Source organism: Phaethon aethereus (assembly GCF_964289735.1).
Source record: "Phaethon aethereus genome assembly, chromosome: 8".
Taxonomy (NCBI): domain Eukaryota; kingdom Metazoa; phylum Chordata; class Aves; order Phaethontiformes; family Phaethontidae; genus Phaethon; species Phaethon aethereus.
Genome location: NC_138584.1, coordinates 33475810 through 33493162, shown reverse-complemented (window position 1 = coordinate 33493162; position 17353 = coordinate 33475810). Strand labels below are relative to the sequence as shown.

The following is a 17353-nucleotide window of genomic DNA, read 5'->3' as shown; positions in this document are numbered from 1 at the left end:
AGAGCAGGCTCCCCCGGAGGTGTGGATTTCCATCCTTTCCCATAGAGGTGTCAGGGAGACGGTGGCTATGAAAGAAATACCTAAAGAGGTAATTTTACCTCTTCTGTGTTTATTTAAAGGCAAAAAAACCCACCAGCCCACAACCAACCAGCTATTTCTTAGGAAAAAACCAACTTGCAGTGTCTCCATAGCTTGCCGCCACTGGTGCCTCGTCCCCTGCAGCACCCTGCTGCAAATCCTGCTTTTATCGCAGGACTTGTCCTTACGTGTCCAGAAGTAAGCGTTCCATTGATCCCCCGCGCGTCCCGGGGCAGAGCGGTGCCACCGGGGCTGGTCACGTCCGGCACGTCCCGGGCTCTGCGGTGCCCGCTGGGACCAGCGGCTCGTGGCGGGCAGAGCCCGCAGGACGGGGCGGCACGGGGCGGGTGAACGCGCGGGGCCAAGAAACGCCCGGGGCCTCGTAAAGTAAAATAACTCGGGGTGGGGACACGGGGGCTCCTTCCCCACGGCGGGGAAGCGCGAAGGGGAAAGGGCAGTTGGGGACAACCCGGCTCCCGCGGGACTCAGTGGCTTTTCAGGGCGCTGGAGGGCTTCGTGTTGCCATTTCTGCACCAGATGGGCCTGAACGGTGCGGCTGCGGGGCGAGGGAGCCGCTCGCAGCGGTGCCTTTGTCAGCTTGCTCAAAATAGCACAGGCACCTTGCAGCGTCTCGTCGCAGAATAGTCCACTCAAAGCAGGGAGGGAAATGCCAAAAACCAGAGCCGACACCGAGCAGGGTACATGCGCTGTGCCCGCCGGGCTTCGGGCAGCGACAAGGGCAAGAAATCTGCTCCTTACGTCAGTTAGTCCGCAAGCGCGGCGAGGGGCGCGTACAACAGAGCCAGACCGTGGAATCATTTAGGTTGGAAAAGACCCAAAAGATCATCCGTCCTAGCCAAAGCGGGGACACCTGCCCCTGGTTCCTCCGCGCGCTGCCCTGCGTCCGGCTGCGCAGCGTGGGACGCCGCAGGACAACAGTGTGTTACGCTTCAAGAGCCAGCAGATAGAAACGTTACGTACTGTACAGCAGCTCTGGCCTCTCTGAGGTCCAGTTCCAGTAAACCGCAAAGTGAAACTCTACAGATTTTCCCAATTTACACAGAACGAAACGCGCGGGTGCTGGAGTTCACCAGCGGGAGAGCCGGGGGGCAGGACTGGCTCCCGCGCCAGGCAACACCTCGTCAACAGAAACATCCACAATAAAGGCTTTATTCACAAAAATAATTACAAAATTGCTCCGACGCTGTTAGAAAGCGGTGTTTCAGGTTACATTCTTGCCAGCGGGAAATAATTACCGTAAATGCTCCAGAAGTGAAAGCCGCATACAGAAAAGAAATTAGTTCACGGTTTATGCAAGGGGAAAAGAAACGCACTTTTTTTTTTTTACTGCAAACTTTCAAACCCAAGGCCGACTGCACAGATCAACGGCTGAAAAACAGACGAACACTTTACACGTGCACAAAACATGAGAACCAGTTTCTTGCTGCTTCAAACATCAATTGCAGGTTTGGTTTTTTTTTAAAGGCATTTAACTGTAGCTGCAAGTGACTGTAAAAGGAATAACGACACATTTGACCAATTTGCTTAGATAAATGCGCTATCCTCCTGAATGCTCTTCAAAATTCACTTGTGAGGACTTAATGTTAAGGCTTACTACGTACTTCAGAAGCCGCACGTGGCCCCCCCTAATTGCTTATCCTGTTTAAATCGAAAAGGCCTTTCCTGGTGGGTATGGAGCCATGGCAAAAACCCCACCTCTCTGCAAAATGACCAACTTTACTGGGAATTAACACTGGATTATTTGTAGCAAGGGCATAGGTGTATCCATGGGGAAGCACTAACCCTTTCGCTAGTAGAAGCAAACAGAAGCCGTGCGGGGTTGCTCCCGCAGCCGAGCCCCGGGTTTATGGTGGCACCGAGCTCTCGGGACACTCCAAAACGCGTTTCTGCAGCGTTTCTCTTCCCTCGCCGTGCCCCAGGCACCAAGCCTGGAGCGGCCTCGGCTGGAGGGGACTGCGGCAGACCAGAGATGAAGATGAAGGTCGCCAGCCAAAAGCCACGTCATCCCAGCAACCCTCTTCCTCTGATGCCGATCGCGGCCTGACCCTGTTCCCTACTGTCTCCCCGCTTCTCGGCAGGGCCTCCCAGGACTCTTGCCACGACGGGGCCAGAGCCCAGGAGAGTTGGGCACGCATGGACCCCTGGCTCCGTTCTGTTTCAGACAGCTGGAGGGTGGGAGGGCTCTGCAGAGGGATCTGGACGGGCTGGATCAATGGTCAACTGTATGAGGTTCAACAAGGCCAAGTGCTGGGTCCTGCACTTTGGCCACAACCACCCCATGCAACGCTACAGGCTTGGGGAGGAGTGGCTGGAGAGCAGCCCGGCGGAAAGGGACCTGGGGGTGCTGGCTGACAGCCGGCTGAACATGAGCCAGCAGTGTGCCCAGGTGGCCAAGAAGGCCAACAGCGTCCTGGCCTGTACCAGCACTGGTGTGGCCAACAGGAGCAGGGCAGGGATCGTGCCCCTGGACTCGGCACTGGTGAGGCCGCACCTTGAATCCTGTGTTCGGTGTTGGGCCCCTCACTACAAGAAGGACGTTGAGGTGCTGGAGCGTGTCCAGAGAAGGGCGACGGAGCTGGGGAGGGGTCTGGAGCACAAGTCTGACGAAGAGCAGCTGAGGGAACTGGGGGTGTTATGATAACTTTGATTTCAAATGTGTTATAATGCATTTAAATTTCACTTTTGTAAGAAACGTGCCTGGAAGAGGGTTGTGCCTGCAGGTGTAATTGCTGTACAGCATTTAGAGCTCCTGTGTACTTAAGGAACGAAGCATCTGCTCTTAAAAGCCAACACTCAAACTCACTACTGGCACAAGCGAAACCCCGTTGCTGCGGGTGGAGCGTGGCCCCAGCACACCGAGGGGGCAGCGAGCCGCAGGAGATGCTGCTCCTGCGCGAAGCACACGCAGCGGCTGCCCCGCGAGAGGAGGAGACGGCTGCAAGCGCAGAATAAAACACCCTTATCTAACATGGCCTAGGAAGTACTCGGCTCTGTTACACAAACAAGCTGAGGGGAAAAAAATAACGGTGAGAAGAGAACGGGGTAACGGAGCCCAGCTTTTCATTTCCTCGCCCAAAGGCAGATGCTGCCGCAGGAGCGGCCGGGGCCGAAACCGTAACCGGAGACCAGGGCAGAGGCAGGCGGCAGCAGACGGTGCATTCAGGACATGCGGGTTTTGGCTTCATATAAGCGCAAAGAAAAGCGAAGAGCGGGACTGAAGGGCCGTTCACTGCGGATGAAAATGCCGGAGCGAGCGCCAGTTGTGGGCGGTATTTACTGAACAAACCCGTACAGCCGTGCCCTGCCCTTCACTATGGGTCGGGCCCCGGGTTTACCTGCACTATTCAGAAACGCGGGGACTGGAGACAGGGTGCGGAGGGCGTTTCAGAAAAGGCACACCTACATTAAGGGATTAAATTTTGCTTGGTTCTACAGTAATTACACTTAAAAGTCTTTTCTTTTTGCTGAAGCAGAAGAGATCAGCTCATATTTGCGGCTTTTCTTACATTCACAGCAGGGATTTCTCTAAATGCCCGGTGTGTTTTCCGCAGGACCACCACTTGCTCTGGCCATTGGGAAAAAACCATGACTGGGATGGCAGAGAGGCTCTCCAGGAGGACAGGCTGGGCTCCCAAAGGTGGCAATATCAGCATATCTACCAACTTCCATCGAGGGAAGACGTTCTGCACTTCTTTTTTTTAAGATAGCAGCCCTCGAGCACAGCTGCAGGCACCACAGCAAGCCCAGGCTGCAAACGCGCTCCTGCCATCGGCTCCGAGGCACGTCGGCGTCCTGCGTGACGGGGCAGGGAAGGTCAGCTCCCACGTTGTCCCATGTTCCCGGGACAGCCTCCACTGGTGCGCTCAGCTGATCGTTCCCACGGTTAAGGGTACTCCTGTCCTTACAGAGCTACTGGATGAGGATGTCGTATGATAAAATCAATGTCTGCTTTTCTTTTCTTGAGAAAGACGATCTTCAAACGCAACTAAATGATTTTTCTGGACACAGTAATTAAAGAAATCCGAACCTCCTGATGAGCCACGCATGTATTATGCCGGTCTACAGGGGATCGCCCTACCCCCTCTGCTTCCCAAGAGCAAGGCGTTTCGGCAGATGTGTGTGCTGCAGGGCACGGGGAGGGGAGTCCCTCCTCCGAACAGAAGGTGATACGGTTCTACTACGGCAGCTGCCACAAAACTGCATTTCAGTAGCTCATATCACCTCTGCATCCCAGGTTACCAAGAGGAGAAGTGCAGGAATCTAGGTCTTCCACCCCAAATTCACCTGCACCACATGAGGGATCCCTGTGGCACCAGCTGGGGCATCAGACCTCCACCAGCCTCCCCACATCTTCAAACTTGTGTCCAGGGGATGTTGGATCTGGTGGACAAACCATCAGGAAGGGCAGAATCCAACAGCCGAGTCCGTTCCCAGGGCGTTCTTCGCACCCTGGAGGTTGTGCCGCGTCACGTTCACGGCCTGGCAGGAGTGAATTTCTTTTTTCAGATGAATTCTAAGCTTAGCATTCACCTGGGTGCTAATCACGGGGTAAACCCTAGAACTCTGCAGGAACCTTTTCAAGACCTCAGGTTTGTCCCTGCAGCCTTCAATCACATTTTCGAGTGACAAGGACTTTTGGATACTTACACAAAACATGTTTTAATTCCCCCCGCTGCACACAGTATTTCTGAAACAAGTACATTAGACTGGTGTCATATTCAACATCCAGAAACAGAGACACCCAGCAAGAGCCAGGTTAGCAGCGTGTTTGAGAAGCAGCAGTGGGGCTTTTCTGTAAAGCTTGTGTTAAACTCAAAGTGCAGATAAATACTTGCTTTGGTCCTTTTTGCTCCATAGGATTTCTTATCACTTATGTATTAAAGTGTTTCCACATCTCTCCTACTATTTATTATTGTTGCTGGGGTTTGCCCTTTTGTTTTTCATTGCCTACATACGTTTTACATAAATTTAGCTTTGGAATACACGATATAGTAATTCTTAGCTCCTCAAAGTAGTTCTTTGAAAAGGCATGTATACAAAAATATTTACTATGAAGTAGAAAAAATATCTTTGGCTTGCAAGTAAGTGTGGTTTTCTTTACCTGCTTATCCCAGAAAAATACAGCTGAGATGCAAGATCTAATTCTCTTCCCACCTGAAGCTTTTCAGCTGAGCAGAGCAGGGCTCATGAAGGCAAACCAACTTCTCCAAGTCCACAGAGCCAGGCTAGCTCACCAAAGATCAAAAATACAGGACCCTCGGATCAAACGACCGCCTTTTCTACTCTGGGCTCTTAGGAAAGGGGTTTGGAAGAGACGTTAGTTTTACGGCAGTACCATTTGTACTAGAATCTCATGTTCAACAACAAAAATGTTGACATTTTACTTCCAAGTACATCATTTTACCCAGGTAACACCCCACAATTAACGTAGCCACAAGAATTTTGATTCTCTTTCCCTTCTTGCAGTACCGTAAGTCTTCAGCTACTGGAACCGTTACTTCTTCAGGGAGTGTTCTATACACCGATGCACTGTTCAGCACACGTCTCTGACCTTACAGTTTCTTTTACAGCTCTTTGATGCTACTGATGAATATTTTCAATTTACTTTAAGAGAGACAACATAACAGTAGCCACAAATTTGCCATCATCAGTCAGAGCCTCCCTTTTGACAGCTGAAATAGAGCGTTCCGACTGCTTCTTCACGTGGGCCATCTGAATATTCACAGGCTCAGCTTAATACGGATGTCAGCTAAGCAACAAATACATCAGGATTTTGGAGAAAAAGGCCTCACCAATGTATTTGGTATTTGTACAGTATATCCACTTACCACCAGTTCAAGTGGACACCGACGTACCACAACCTGGCAGTCTTTCTGAGCATCCAGTGGCTGCACCGCATCCCGGTCGACTCAGTCTGTAGCACTCGGCATCACAGATTGTTCCCAGCGAAATGACACAATCGAGCTTTTCCCCTCCCAAACACCACACACGAATATATTTCAATCTACCGACTAGGTCACTCCTTTCTGTCTTGCCCCTGGGGTCCCCCAAGCAAACCCTAAAAGAAGAACAAGCTCTTGCAACAGTTTGCTGACGTGTTTGAAGAGAAGAGATACTTCACGCCTAAACAGAGAGAAGCAACGTGTGTGTGGGTCAGTACCGCCGACAGACTGCGCTAACCCCCGCAAACACGGTCCTGTTTGACAACAGCAAATTGAAAGCAGCCCGCCGCTACACAACCGGGCACAACCCACAAGACTGTAAAGGGCCACGTCGTAAATGCATGAAGAAGGAGCTGTGTTCATTTGGCGCACGTTGCTCGAATCCTTCCCAGCCCTCGAGGAGCGTCTGGGCATCTCCACACCAAGGCCTGCAAAAGCCCCAACTCCTCTACCTCCCCCCGGCTGGAGGAAGAGTCGCTTGTCATCACTGACGACACATGGAAGGTACTGCTGTGCTCTGGCTGCGGATGAGCAATGTGGTGGCTGGGTATGTTCATGGCAACATCTGTTGAAGATGTTGAAGATCTGTTGATCTGCTGAAGGCTCACATTTGAACATTAGGTCAAGAAATGGAATTTCTTCCCACTAAAATCCTGGCACTCAAATATAGAACCAGTTACCCAGCTTCGAAACAGGAGAGCTCCCGAAAGAAGTCAGGAGAAGGAAAAGCAGGGGAGCATATCAATACCTAAAAAACCATTACAAATATCAAATTATGGTGTGACGACTTAAGAGTTTTTCTCTGTGGTCTCTTGCACCCTGGCTGCAGTCATTTGGAACTGCGGCATGTATGGCACAATGGCTTTATACTTAAGGCTACTTTGGATAAATGAATTTAAATTAGGAGGCATATGCTGAAGAAACCCTCCATCCTTGAGTAGATCGGTTGTATGGAACTGACACACCACCCCAGAACTTTCTGTTAAAAAAATGTCATTTTCCCTCTTTTCCAATGATGTTACCCCTAAGTAATACAGGCTCCGCTCAGGACTGTCGCCATCTGTGAAAGCGTCATCCTGATCCGAAGGCTCTGAAAATCCCTCTGAAGAAATAAGGGAAAGGGAAAGAGTCTTGCTGGGCTGCCTGCCGGGCGGATCAGGTAATACGAGGAACACCCCATTGCCCACCTCCCAAGAGCTACTTGAGAAGGCGCTGGTAACTAAGGTCTCTTCAGCTAAGAAGCACCGATCAAAACAACTTCTCGGATTCATTTTCTGTTCGTAAAGCCCACTTGATCTGGAGTTACTGATGATAGAAGCATATTTAATATCGGACTGCCCTGTAATTTCTCCACTGATTGGGTCATCATGGGAGCTCTCAGAGAAGCTGCTACTATTGAAATGGCTGCTAGAGCAAGCAGAGTCATGTTCAGAGTCTTGAATTTTTGTAAACATTGAATCAATTACTAAAAAATCTTGCGTGTCTTCTTTTTTCAGCACTTTAGTAACACTGATGTCTTCCAGCACTATTTCTGGTTCCAGAAGAAGAGGCTCAAATGACATTGCTTCAGGGTGCTTGATAAAAAGATGCTCAAAAGTTTCAGGCTAGAAGAAAAGATATATTTTAATGCTCATCTATTATTAAATAGCTTTATTTCAGTATGAAGCTACTGGTTTTAAGACTCGCAGACAAAACCCCCATAGTTTTAGTAAGAGTTGGAAATCCTCTAAAACACATTTTCTCTTTTCTTTATGTCTATGTGTAGGTGAAGATTGAGAGACGAGACCAAAAAAGTGAGAACCTGATTGTGTGTCAAGTGCTGCAAAGCAAGCGTTCTGTGCAGTGCTCAGTACTCCAGCCAAGGCAGCGTATCATTTAAGCTGAAAGAGAAGCAGCTGAATGGTCCCACTCACCTCAACATGAATAAACATGCACGTATTGTTAAAAACACACGCAAGTGCTTTGCAAGACAAAGGTCTTATCCCCTCAGGTGTCCTCGGCTTTTTATTTCAATTCTATAAACTACAGACTTAATCATTTACATGTCAACTAAAGTAACTTTCCCTGCTAGGATTATATGATTTAGGGTCAAATTCAGCCTTTCCGTAGTATTTTTAGAGCACTCAATAGCAGCTGTATGTTTGAACTGCATGAAGAGAAACACGTATTTATTTTGGAGAAATGTATACTTTACTACTACCTAATATATTCGCACATAAAACATACAGCAAAACTGGAACTCCTCGCTACAAAGGAAAATTCACTTGAAAAACATGTATTTCCTAATGGATTCAAGACAAAACAAATAGATAAAACCAGATTTTGTGTATATTAGCAAACCGTATTTTACAACAGGAAAGCTGCCAGAACAACTAGGAGCACGTCAAAATACTTAGGCTAGTGTACAATTTTCAAAAAGCATATACTAACTTGCCTATCTTGGGCTACTACTTTAGTCTAGACTAGTTGTCAGTAATGCCTATGCCGTCACGTGGCAAAGCTGGCAAGCCGGTTTCTAACTGCTTCGGTACTTGCCTCACACAAGTCCATCACCTCCCCACACTGAAGCCGACCTGCACTCTGCAATCTCTCCTAGTCTTCAAAATAACGCCAATAACCGCATATAAAATGAACCAGCTCTTGAAATGAGCTCTAGGCTGCTACCATCCTGTATGCATCAAGCCATAACCATCGTATCTTAACTGCCCGAGGAAAGCTATCCTCCCTCCGGCAGGTTTGCTCCGAGGTGGCGCAGGAACACGGGCACTGCTGTGCCAAAGCAGACCAACGCTCCCTTCAGGGTTACATTGCCCACGGTGGCATTTGTAAAACGAGAGGCAACGTATTATCGGGAAGCTTCTGGACAACCAAAAAACCATGTTTTCTCCCGACAGACCTGCCCTCCTACAACCGGCAGCTGGGTTATCCTGAACAGAGGTGGTTTATATTCCTTCCAAAATCTGCTTGCTCCCTCACTCCAGCCCCCAGTATCTGCTCTTATAAATGCATATGGGTACCACGGAAAACACAGAGATAATATTGCCTTCAAAGATGAAATACATCACATTCAAAGACAGGTATGTCGTTTGGCAAAGGCCACTATCTGTCAACTCAGACACATCACTTATTAAAACATGTCAGACATTTAATCAAATACAATGCATAGTCCAACGTCCTGAGAAAACGTGAAACTACAGCACACCAGCGGCTACAGAGTAGGCTGCGTGAAGTGCTGTATTTCCACAGTGTGTCTGCTGTAACCTGGGCACAAACTGCGTTAACCAAAGAAAGTATTTCCACAAAACTCAGGAGAAAAGTCATAGTCTCAGGTCAACAATTCCCAAACTCTGCTGACCAATTAAACAAGATCCAGACGAACAAGGAATTTCAAGCATTGCTGTATTTTGCTGTCCTGTTCTGCCTAGGTTTTAAGTTCTATTTGTCTCATAAGCAACAGAGTCCCTCTGAGCTGTAAGCCAGTCACCGTGTCTGAGACAGGTTAAAAGTCAAAATGACTTTGCACTCTAGCTGCTGAACACAGATATATCAAAATATGCTATTGGCCTAATTCTGCCACGACCAGATTTGGAGTTTCACATATATTTGACTTTACACATTGCAGATCAGCCCGTGGACGTAGCAGGGTAATTTAGATATGTGTAAGTCTTTGCAAGACTGACATTAATTCCCCTGTAAAATATCTGTAGTTGTGTTTTAAGTAATTTCTCCAACATTAGGTCCTAAAGCTTTTCTGTTTTTATTTAATGTTTTATTGAGCAAATAAGAGGAATTTGTATGATTTTGGCATTATGCATACATGTAAAGGCTTGCAAGACAGAATCTAGATGCAAGACGTGCCTGTTTTACATTACGATTTTTACCTCTTGCTGCTGTGAGCAATACAACCGGGGAAAAAATAATATTCTGTAAATGCGGTTCCGGAGTACCAAACACCAAACGTGCTATATTGAATCTAAAAAGTACTGATCAGATGTTAACTCAAGGATTTAATATTGATATGGACCAGGACAAGACAGGAGTTCTACATCAACTGCCTTCAGAAAGACATCAGAACTTTCTGGTAGTGGTATATATGCTATTTATGTAATCAATGCTTATTACAGCCAAGGAAAAATACCATACAAGTACTGTACACTGCTTTTTCTACTGGAAACGCCACGCACACGCACAAAGGCAGGATTTGGCCCTAAACACATGGTTTCAAAGAATGTGTTCTGGCCTTGGACACTCATGAGGTGAGTGAGAGATGATCATGCTAATCTGAGGACAGGCACTGTGCTTCAGTGCAATTAACATTAAGCAACATTTTCCAGTGAGATTAGTACAACGTACCGGAAAGGCATGCTTTCTACTGCATAACAAGCTGTCAAAAACCATGTCAAACTTCCAATTTCTTTCATACTTGCATGCATTATTTCTTTGCCATTAATTATGAAACAAGGCACATGAATACGGAGCAGTAGCACCGGGGTGTCAGCTTTACCCTCCTCCCCCAGTTAAAACTTCAGCAACTTTAATTCACTTATTTCGGCTCCACCAGTCGGCGAGGAGAATCATTTCCAACATGCTAAATCCAACATGCAAACTTCATGCACTTCTGCAGCGGGGGAGAGGGAGGATTGTCACGAGCTCCTTTTGCTATAGGTGAAAAGATTAAATAGGCAAATACAGGTGCACCGGTGGCACTCACACTCCTGCAATTAGCAGCTATTCAAAGAGCCGAGCCCTTCCCAGGATGCAGCCAGGGAAGCAGACATGTCAGACTGGTCTGGGATTTAACAACCTGCCCAGGTAAAACACACTTAGCTCTCTAGACAAAGCCAGAGGCGCGGGCTCTGCTCACGCCAGCCAGTGGGACTGCTGCCACGAGCCTGGAGAACACCCGCTCTTCGCTCCATCCGGCCACAACTGCATCCTCCCCCAGCAGAAGGATTTCCAGGAGTTTCATTTAACGTTAAAACATACAGCATGGTGCATCAGAGAAGTAAGTACTTTAGCACATCAAAAAGCCACAAAATATATAAGTAAAAAAATAAGCAGAAACTGCCCTAGCACCACCGAAATCAGATTTTCCTTGAGGATTTCTGGCTTGTTTTTTCAAACACAGATCTAATGTTAGAGATTTTTCAGGCATCTGCAGTGATGATGCTGCATGCTTGAACAATAGCAAGCCATATAAATAACACGCACATTGGTATTTTCAGGAAAAAGCAAGCAAGCAAACAAAAAAGCGAGGCACACCACACACCCAGTTTCCGCATTCTTTGAGTTGCTGCTGCACCCAGAAAGTTCAAAAGACCATAACGGGACAACCAAGTACTTGTGCAAATAAGAGATTTGATCACTTTGATGTGCCTGGAGTCAGTGGAAACTCCCAAGCCAGCTCTCAATTAGAACAAATACTCAACTAAAAAAAAACCCAACACTTTCAAGTGAAACCAATAACTGGGAAGATCTCGCACTTAAGCTGGATAAATCCCAAACTAGTCTGATGCCTTTGCTTCCATAGCTGCGTCCTGGGAAGAGCTGGGCTCTTTCAACTCCTTCCGAAAGCCAAGGCTTGAAAGCATTCAGCCCTGTGCCCGTCACCGCCTCAGTCAGTCGGGCAGTAAACAAAAGTTAAAGACACCAAACCTAAAGTAAGTGCTTCTGCCTGTGCAAGCGACAAACCATGTTTTGGTCTGTAATATGGCCCTTGCTCCTAATTTTTGCGAGGACATTTTGTATTTTTGACAGAGCTACTTCCAGGATTCATTATGTTTAAACAAATCAGCATTGTATTGTATCTGTGCTTTCTGTCTTCTGAATATAGATAGAAAAATCTTCTAACAATTCTGTATAGGAAGCCTGGGAGCTGGCCCAATGATTCAGCAGGCAGTGACCATGATTAGACTTCAAAGAATGTCCATTCTCTGTTTAAATGAAATTAAATAAAATAAAATAAAAGATGAGAAAATAAATCTTCACTGGGAACACAAATTAAATACTTGAAAAATCTGCTGCCATTAGATGCTCCTTCTTTTAGAAATAACAGGACTGAATTTCGATTATTGTCTCAATGATTACACACTCTCAAACTCTGAGACCATCAGAAACTTTGCTGCTGTGCACTGGCTAAGTCCATGCAAAGGCTCTTTTTTGTCACAGCTCCCGATTCACATGCCGAACAGAGCAGCAGTTTACCCCAGCAAAGAATTTGGCCTTGGATACACACACGTGGCACTCCCTGAGGCGCACAAGCATTATACCTATGGGACTCTACAACTGATTTACTAATTGTCCTGAAATTTAAACACCCTCTACATTCAAAAGAGGTGCTGGTCTCTGGTCCTGGCCTATTTCTAGATACTAGATTTCTACAGCTGAGAGAACGGCTGTATTGATAACTTCAGAGGCTCCAAGTTGCTTCGTTCAGCAATTCAGGTAGGGTCTAGTCTAACCAATAGGTTAAAGTATTCAGTACTGAGCGATCGGGCCCATGAGGCAGGGGAAGAAGCATCACCAGGGAAATACACACCTTCTGAAAATTAACTTCTTGTGCCCAGGAGCAATTCTTGGGGTTTGGAACATCTTCCCAAAACAGTTTCTTCATTCTGAAATAATAGGTAAATTCTGAGTTGGTACTGTTCTCACATATTCTGTACTGCTGTCATTCACCTTTGCTATGTCAGAAAAGGAATCTGTGCAATTTTATTTATCCAGGACACTATGATAATGAAACAATCATTTTAGATATTACAGATGGCCAAAATTTAATAGAAAAAATACAGAAATAAAGACATGACATACCAGGTGGCAGTTTTGCAAAATATAAAAGGTACAGGCAGTCTTTGCCGAATACGACCCCAATCCACCTTCCACTAAACTCAGAAGGATTTTTTCAATTGGCTCTTACTTCAGACCTTAGTTTGTGATGGCAATTAAACATGGCACTCAAGAGTGCTTTACAAATTCAAAGCACACGATGCTCATTAACTTGCCCACCCATCACTCTGCAAAAGGAGTACGTGGTACAGGCTGAAGGGAGACTTCCCAGCGAAAACAAACATCATCTTACTGCAAGGACACCAGGCCCGAAAGGGCAACGGTCTGACTTGTACAACCTAACAAGCCTGTGCACGCAAGACACACTAATTCTTGGTGCTGTATTCCACAGAGTACATTGCCTTTCAGTGCAGTACATCAGTCACACGACAAAAGTAATTCCTAGCTTTCCCCAGAAAGACCCTGCCCACCAGTCCAGCAGACAGGCATTATCTAAGCTGCATCAACTCCTGCTAAATGCCTTTTGGGACTTTAGTATGACAACAACTTACCTTTGGTGCGAAACCAGCAATGCTCCAAGCAGCAAAACTGAGGTTGAAATAACTATTGGCAGAACCACAGAGAGGCTGGCATTATTCTCATTTTCGTATCCACCTGGAAATAAATGGAATTCAGATAATAATGCAGTAAAATAATTTGTCTGAGAACAAATAGTTTGCAACAGGGAAATAAATAGTAGTAACAACAGCTTAAACACATAAAAACCCTGATAAGCAGTTTTATTGCACATCAACAAACCTTTAGCGTAAGAACAAATAGACAAAAAAGAAGGAATTCTTTTAAATGCTGAAGTGACTCCTCCATCCCTCTGGGAGGTGCCCACTGCTCCCTTGCTATTAAGAAATGAAATCAGAGCATACGATATAAGGGAATAGTCCACAACTGGAGAATGAAGAATCACAGGGGTCTGGGATCTCAGCCATTAAGCCAGCTGGATGGGAATTCACGTCCCTCACTCAACTAATCCCACAAAGTTTTCACATTAAAGCAACTGAAATCTGTATCACTGTTCATAGTTATATTACAATTACTTAATTACTGACTTTTTTTTTTTTCAGATATGATACAGACTTCTCCTGCATTTAAATTTCACTTTTACAAGCTCCTATTTCATAAACAACATACAGAAAGATCCTATAAGTCACCTTTGGTAAATTGATTGGTTGCTCTGGATTTGCCAACTCCTCCAGCAAACACAGGGTATACGCTGAACTGGTACTTCTCAATCAGAATAAAGTGATCTGGAAAAAGGGAATCAGCCTTTTGAATCAAAACTATTATCCTGCTTTTAAACAATTACCTCCACAGAGGCTCTGGTCACATACCAGAGTTCAGGTCAGTCCAGAGAGGGGAATAATGAAAGGCATCTTTTATAACTATCAGAAGATGAAAACTATTAATCTATACTGGATAACCTAGCATTATTCTGTCATGGAATGAACACCTTTATGGAGCTATTGTAAAAATTTTGAAGATTAAAGTCAAAATGCAAATGGAACACACATATTAACTTAAGATAATTAGCTGGTGTACTCTGTATTCCAGAACTAGTTTTATTGTACTGCCAATAAATGAACACACTCCTGAGCTTCATTCTCTGTTAACCTGACTATTAATGCAACAGTCAGTCCTCTAATGATAATCATGAACTGCTCTACTGGTCCTTACCATAAAAGCCATCAGAAACAGGAGCTGGGGGGGAAGGAATCCAAGAGCTCAGTAACGCTACATTTTTCTGTTCCATAACAATTAACATAATACATTGTATTTTCAAGTGCACACTCACCATAAATATAATATTTACTAATATTTGGAGGAACTCGCACCCATTTCATCTCCTCTTCTTTGTTAAGGTTCTTCCATTCAATAATAAAGGATGTTATCACATATATTTGAGGTGAAAGCGTCCAAATCAAAATCACGCAGGTGCTGTTCACTGGATAAGCGCTAAGCGACTGCACAATGTTCACTGGCAGAACAAGGAGAAAACAGCCGTGAATTATGAGCTCAGACAGAGGTGAGATGAGAGCTGGGCTACCAGGAGAGGTGTACACTATAAACTACATGCAGACAAACTACTACTATGGTTTCAGCACTTTATCATTTACTTGTTGAATTCTTATCTTCTGTATAATAAAGCCTGGTCTTTAGTTCACATAAGCAAACATTTATCTTCAAGCCACCACAGCTTGGTTTACACCAACTATTCCAAACAATAGATCAAGTTTCTTACCAGACATCAAAAAAAAAAAATCTTGATTCTCATGTGCACCTCCTTAATTATCACTCCTTAGTCAAAAAATTATCAACAACTGAACTGTCAATGTTTAGCTAATAGAGCACACATTGAGAGCCTGGAAGCTAAACCCTATGTAATACATCAAGGTCACAATCCAGGTGGACAAATGCTTCCCATTATAGCTGCTACCAACCACAGGGTTTCCAGAATATGCTTACACACGACATCAGAAAGAATTTTATCCATAAAAATGCTTGTAAAATTTCATTACAGCAGTACGGTTCTACAAATAGACTGCAGTAATGTTTCCCGCAGCATATATTTGCACATGAATGTTACACAACTGAAGTATTCAAAAGCAATAGCCTTTATTTTATTAATAAAGCAGAGTGCAGCCGAACCAATGAAGAGACTGCTTAGGAAGTAAAGCCAAACCTCTGAAAACTATGTACTCTGGCAGCCCTTCAGGTGAGCAGCCAGAGAAACAAGACCATATTTCATCTTGGAAACAACAAAACATTCCCTAGCAGGAATGTTGGCTGTTCCGAAAACAAAGTAGATGAAAGATCAGTTCTACAGTAAGATTTTACTTTTCTTTGATTAATTACTTTATATTCTTTTAGTGGAGGGAAGACAGCCCAGTGAAAGACAACTCTTTTCCCAACCCAAAGGTGATTAAGACTTTCATGCGATGGAAATTTCATTTTTCAAATAGCTCTGTTGGCAAGACATAGAATCTGTTTCCCATATACAGCTGAACGTCTCATCATAAACTTTTTTTTATTCTATCAAAGGGAATTTTATTACAAAGAAAGCTCTGTCCAAAAGCATTTCCCACATCTCAAAATGGTTACAAATTGGTGTTCTTACCTGTGCTCATTTGCTGTGATAGAGTTAAATTAAAATTAACTGAAGAAACTCCAACTGAATTCATGGCTAAAACTGTAATGGTATGTGTGCGTTCAGTCCATGGAAATGAGAAGGTAGTGCCGTTATCAACATATTCTGACCACGTGGCGTTTCCTGATGTCTGATGCTTTATAATGTATCGGCTCACGCTGCACAATGACTGACTCTTCATCAGTGGCTGCAGCGAACATTGGCATTAATTAATTTCCCATCTTTGATTTCAAAAGCAAATGTTGTTTGGGCAGAAGGCACTGTTCCAATTTTAAGAAAACATGACCCAATTCTACACTCTATACACTGGCTAATGTCCTTTTAGCAAAGGCACCGTAGTCCATTTAAAGACTTGATTTCTTCCGTCACTCTCTCTCTGAGTGTGCACACACTTACCTGCTACCTTTCCGGTGAAGGGAGGGCAAGTTGGGGGGACAAGGAAATACAAACTTTCAGACTCCTATAGTAACTCACTGTTTTACGTTAGTATTTTTCCGGATTGAAAAACTGGAACAGATGACTGTTTGCATATTAAACATGGACAAAAAGGAGTGGCAGTCACTGATGTACTTTTTTTTTTTTTAATCCGTCCTGCATTAACCTTTTAACATGGCTTTGCCCTGTTTACATGCAGTTGCAGTGGCGTTTACACAGGCAGCTGTCTAGGAGTCAGTGGCACATTCTGCTCAGAGATCTTGGTCAGCAGAACTTGGCAGCTGAAGACTGCATCCCTCATTATAACTTACAGTCTTTGATTCCGTGTTATTCTTTTTCCTGAGTATTAGAACACATTGCGTTTTACATCTCTGTTTCATAGCATTTGTACAACCAACACTGAAAGCATAAGCTGACAGGAACACGTCATACAGCTCTGACACTTCAGCTGCATTAGTACAACTCAAAAGCAGGTCTGGTCTCTGCACAAAGGCAAGAAGCTTGCAGCCTGCCCAGAGATCCCAACCCTGATGTGGCCGGACTTGATGATCTTAGAGGTCTTTTCCAACCTTAAACGGTTCTATGGTCTGAGGGTTCTCCTAAAGTAGCGAGGACTATAAGGAATAACGGGATGTTCCACACGGCTGCGATGCAGCCCCATACGCAGTTCAATGTGGCCACGGTGCACGCAAGTGGACCTGCGCAAGAATCATTTGACCGCAACCTCAGATGGGTCCACTGTACAAAAATCAGCTCACTTCAGAAGGGTGGGCTCTGAGCTTCCTAAGTCTGGCAGCGTGCCTGTTGCCAGTGTACGTCTGTGCTGAGCCTCACCTACCTCTCAACCATCCAGAGCAATCACACTGCACTAGGAAAGTTTTTGTCCTACTAC

General features: G+C 45.3%; 1 protein-coding gene across 1 annotated transcript in view; it reads right to left on the bottom strand.

Annotated features, from left to right (window-relative positions):
• Positions 1 to 6829: 6829 nt before the first annotated feature.
• LEPR (leptin receptor) overlaps positions 6830 to 17353 on the bottom strand; it is a gene marked incomplete at its 3' end in the record, with an annotated part of 40679 nt that continues 30155 nt past the window's right edge. The window contains exons 13-18 of the mRNA XM_082003089.1: positions 15997 to 16213; positions 14674 to 14856; positions 14033 to 14128; positions 13379 to 13481; positions 12580 to 12655; positions 6830 to 7645 (exon numbers count right to left, since the gene is read on the bottom strand). Of these exons, the coding sequence (XP_081859215.1) occupies positions 6830 to 7645; positions 12580 to 12655; positions 13379 to 13481; positions 14033 to 14128; positions 14674 to 14856; positions 15997 to 16213 (1491 nt within the window). The remainder of the gene's footprint in view (positions 7646 to 12579; positions 12656 to 13378; positions 13482 to 14032; positions 14129 to 14673; positions 14857 to 15996; positions 16214 to 17353) is intronic.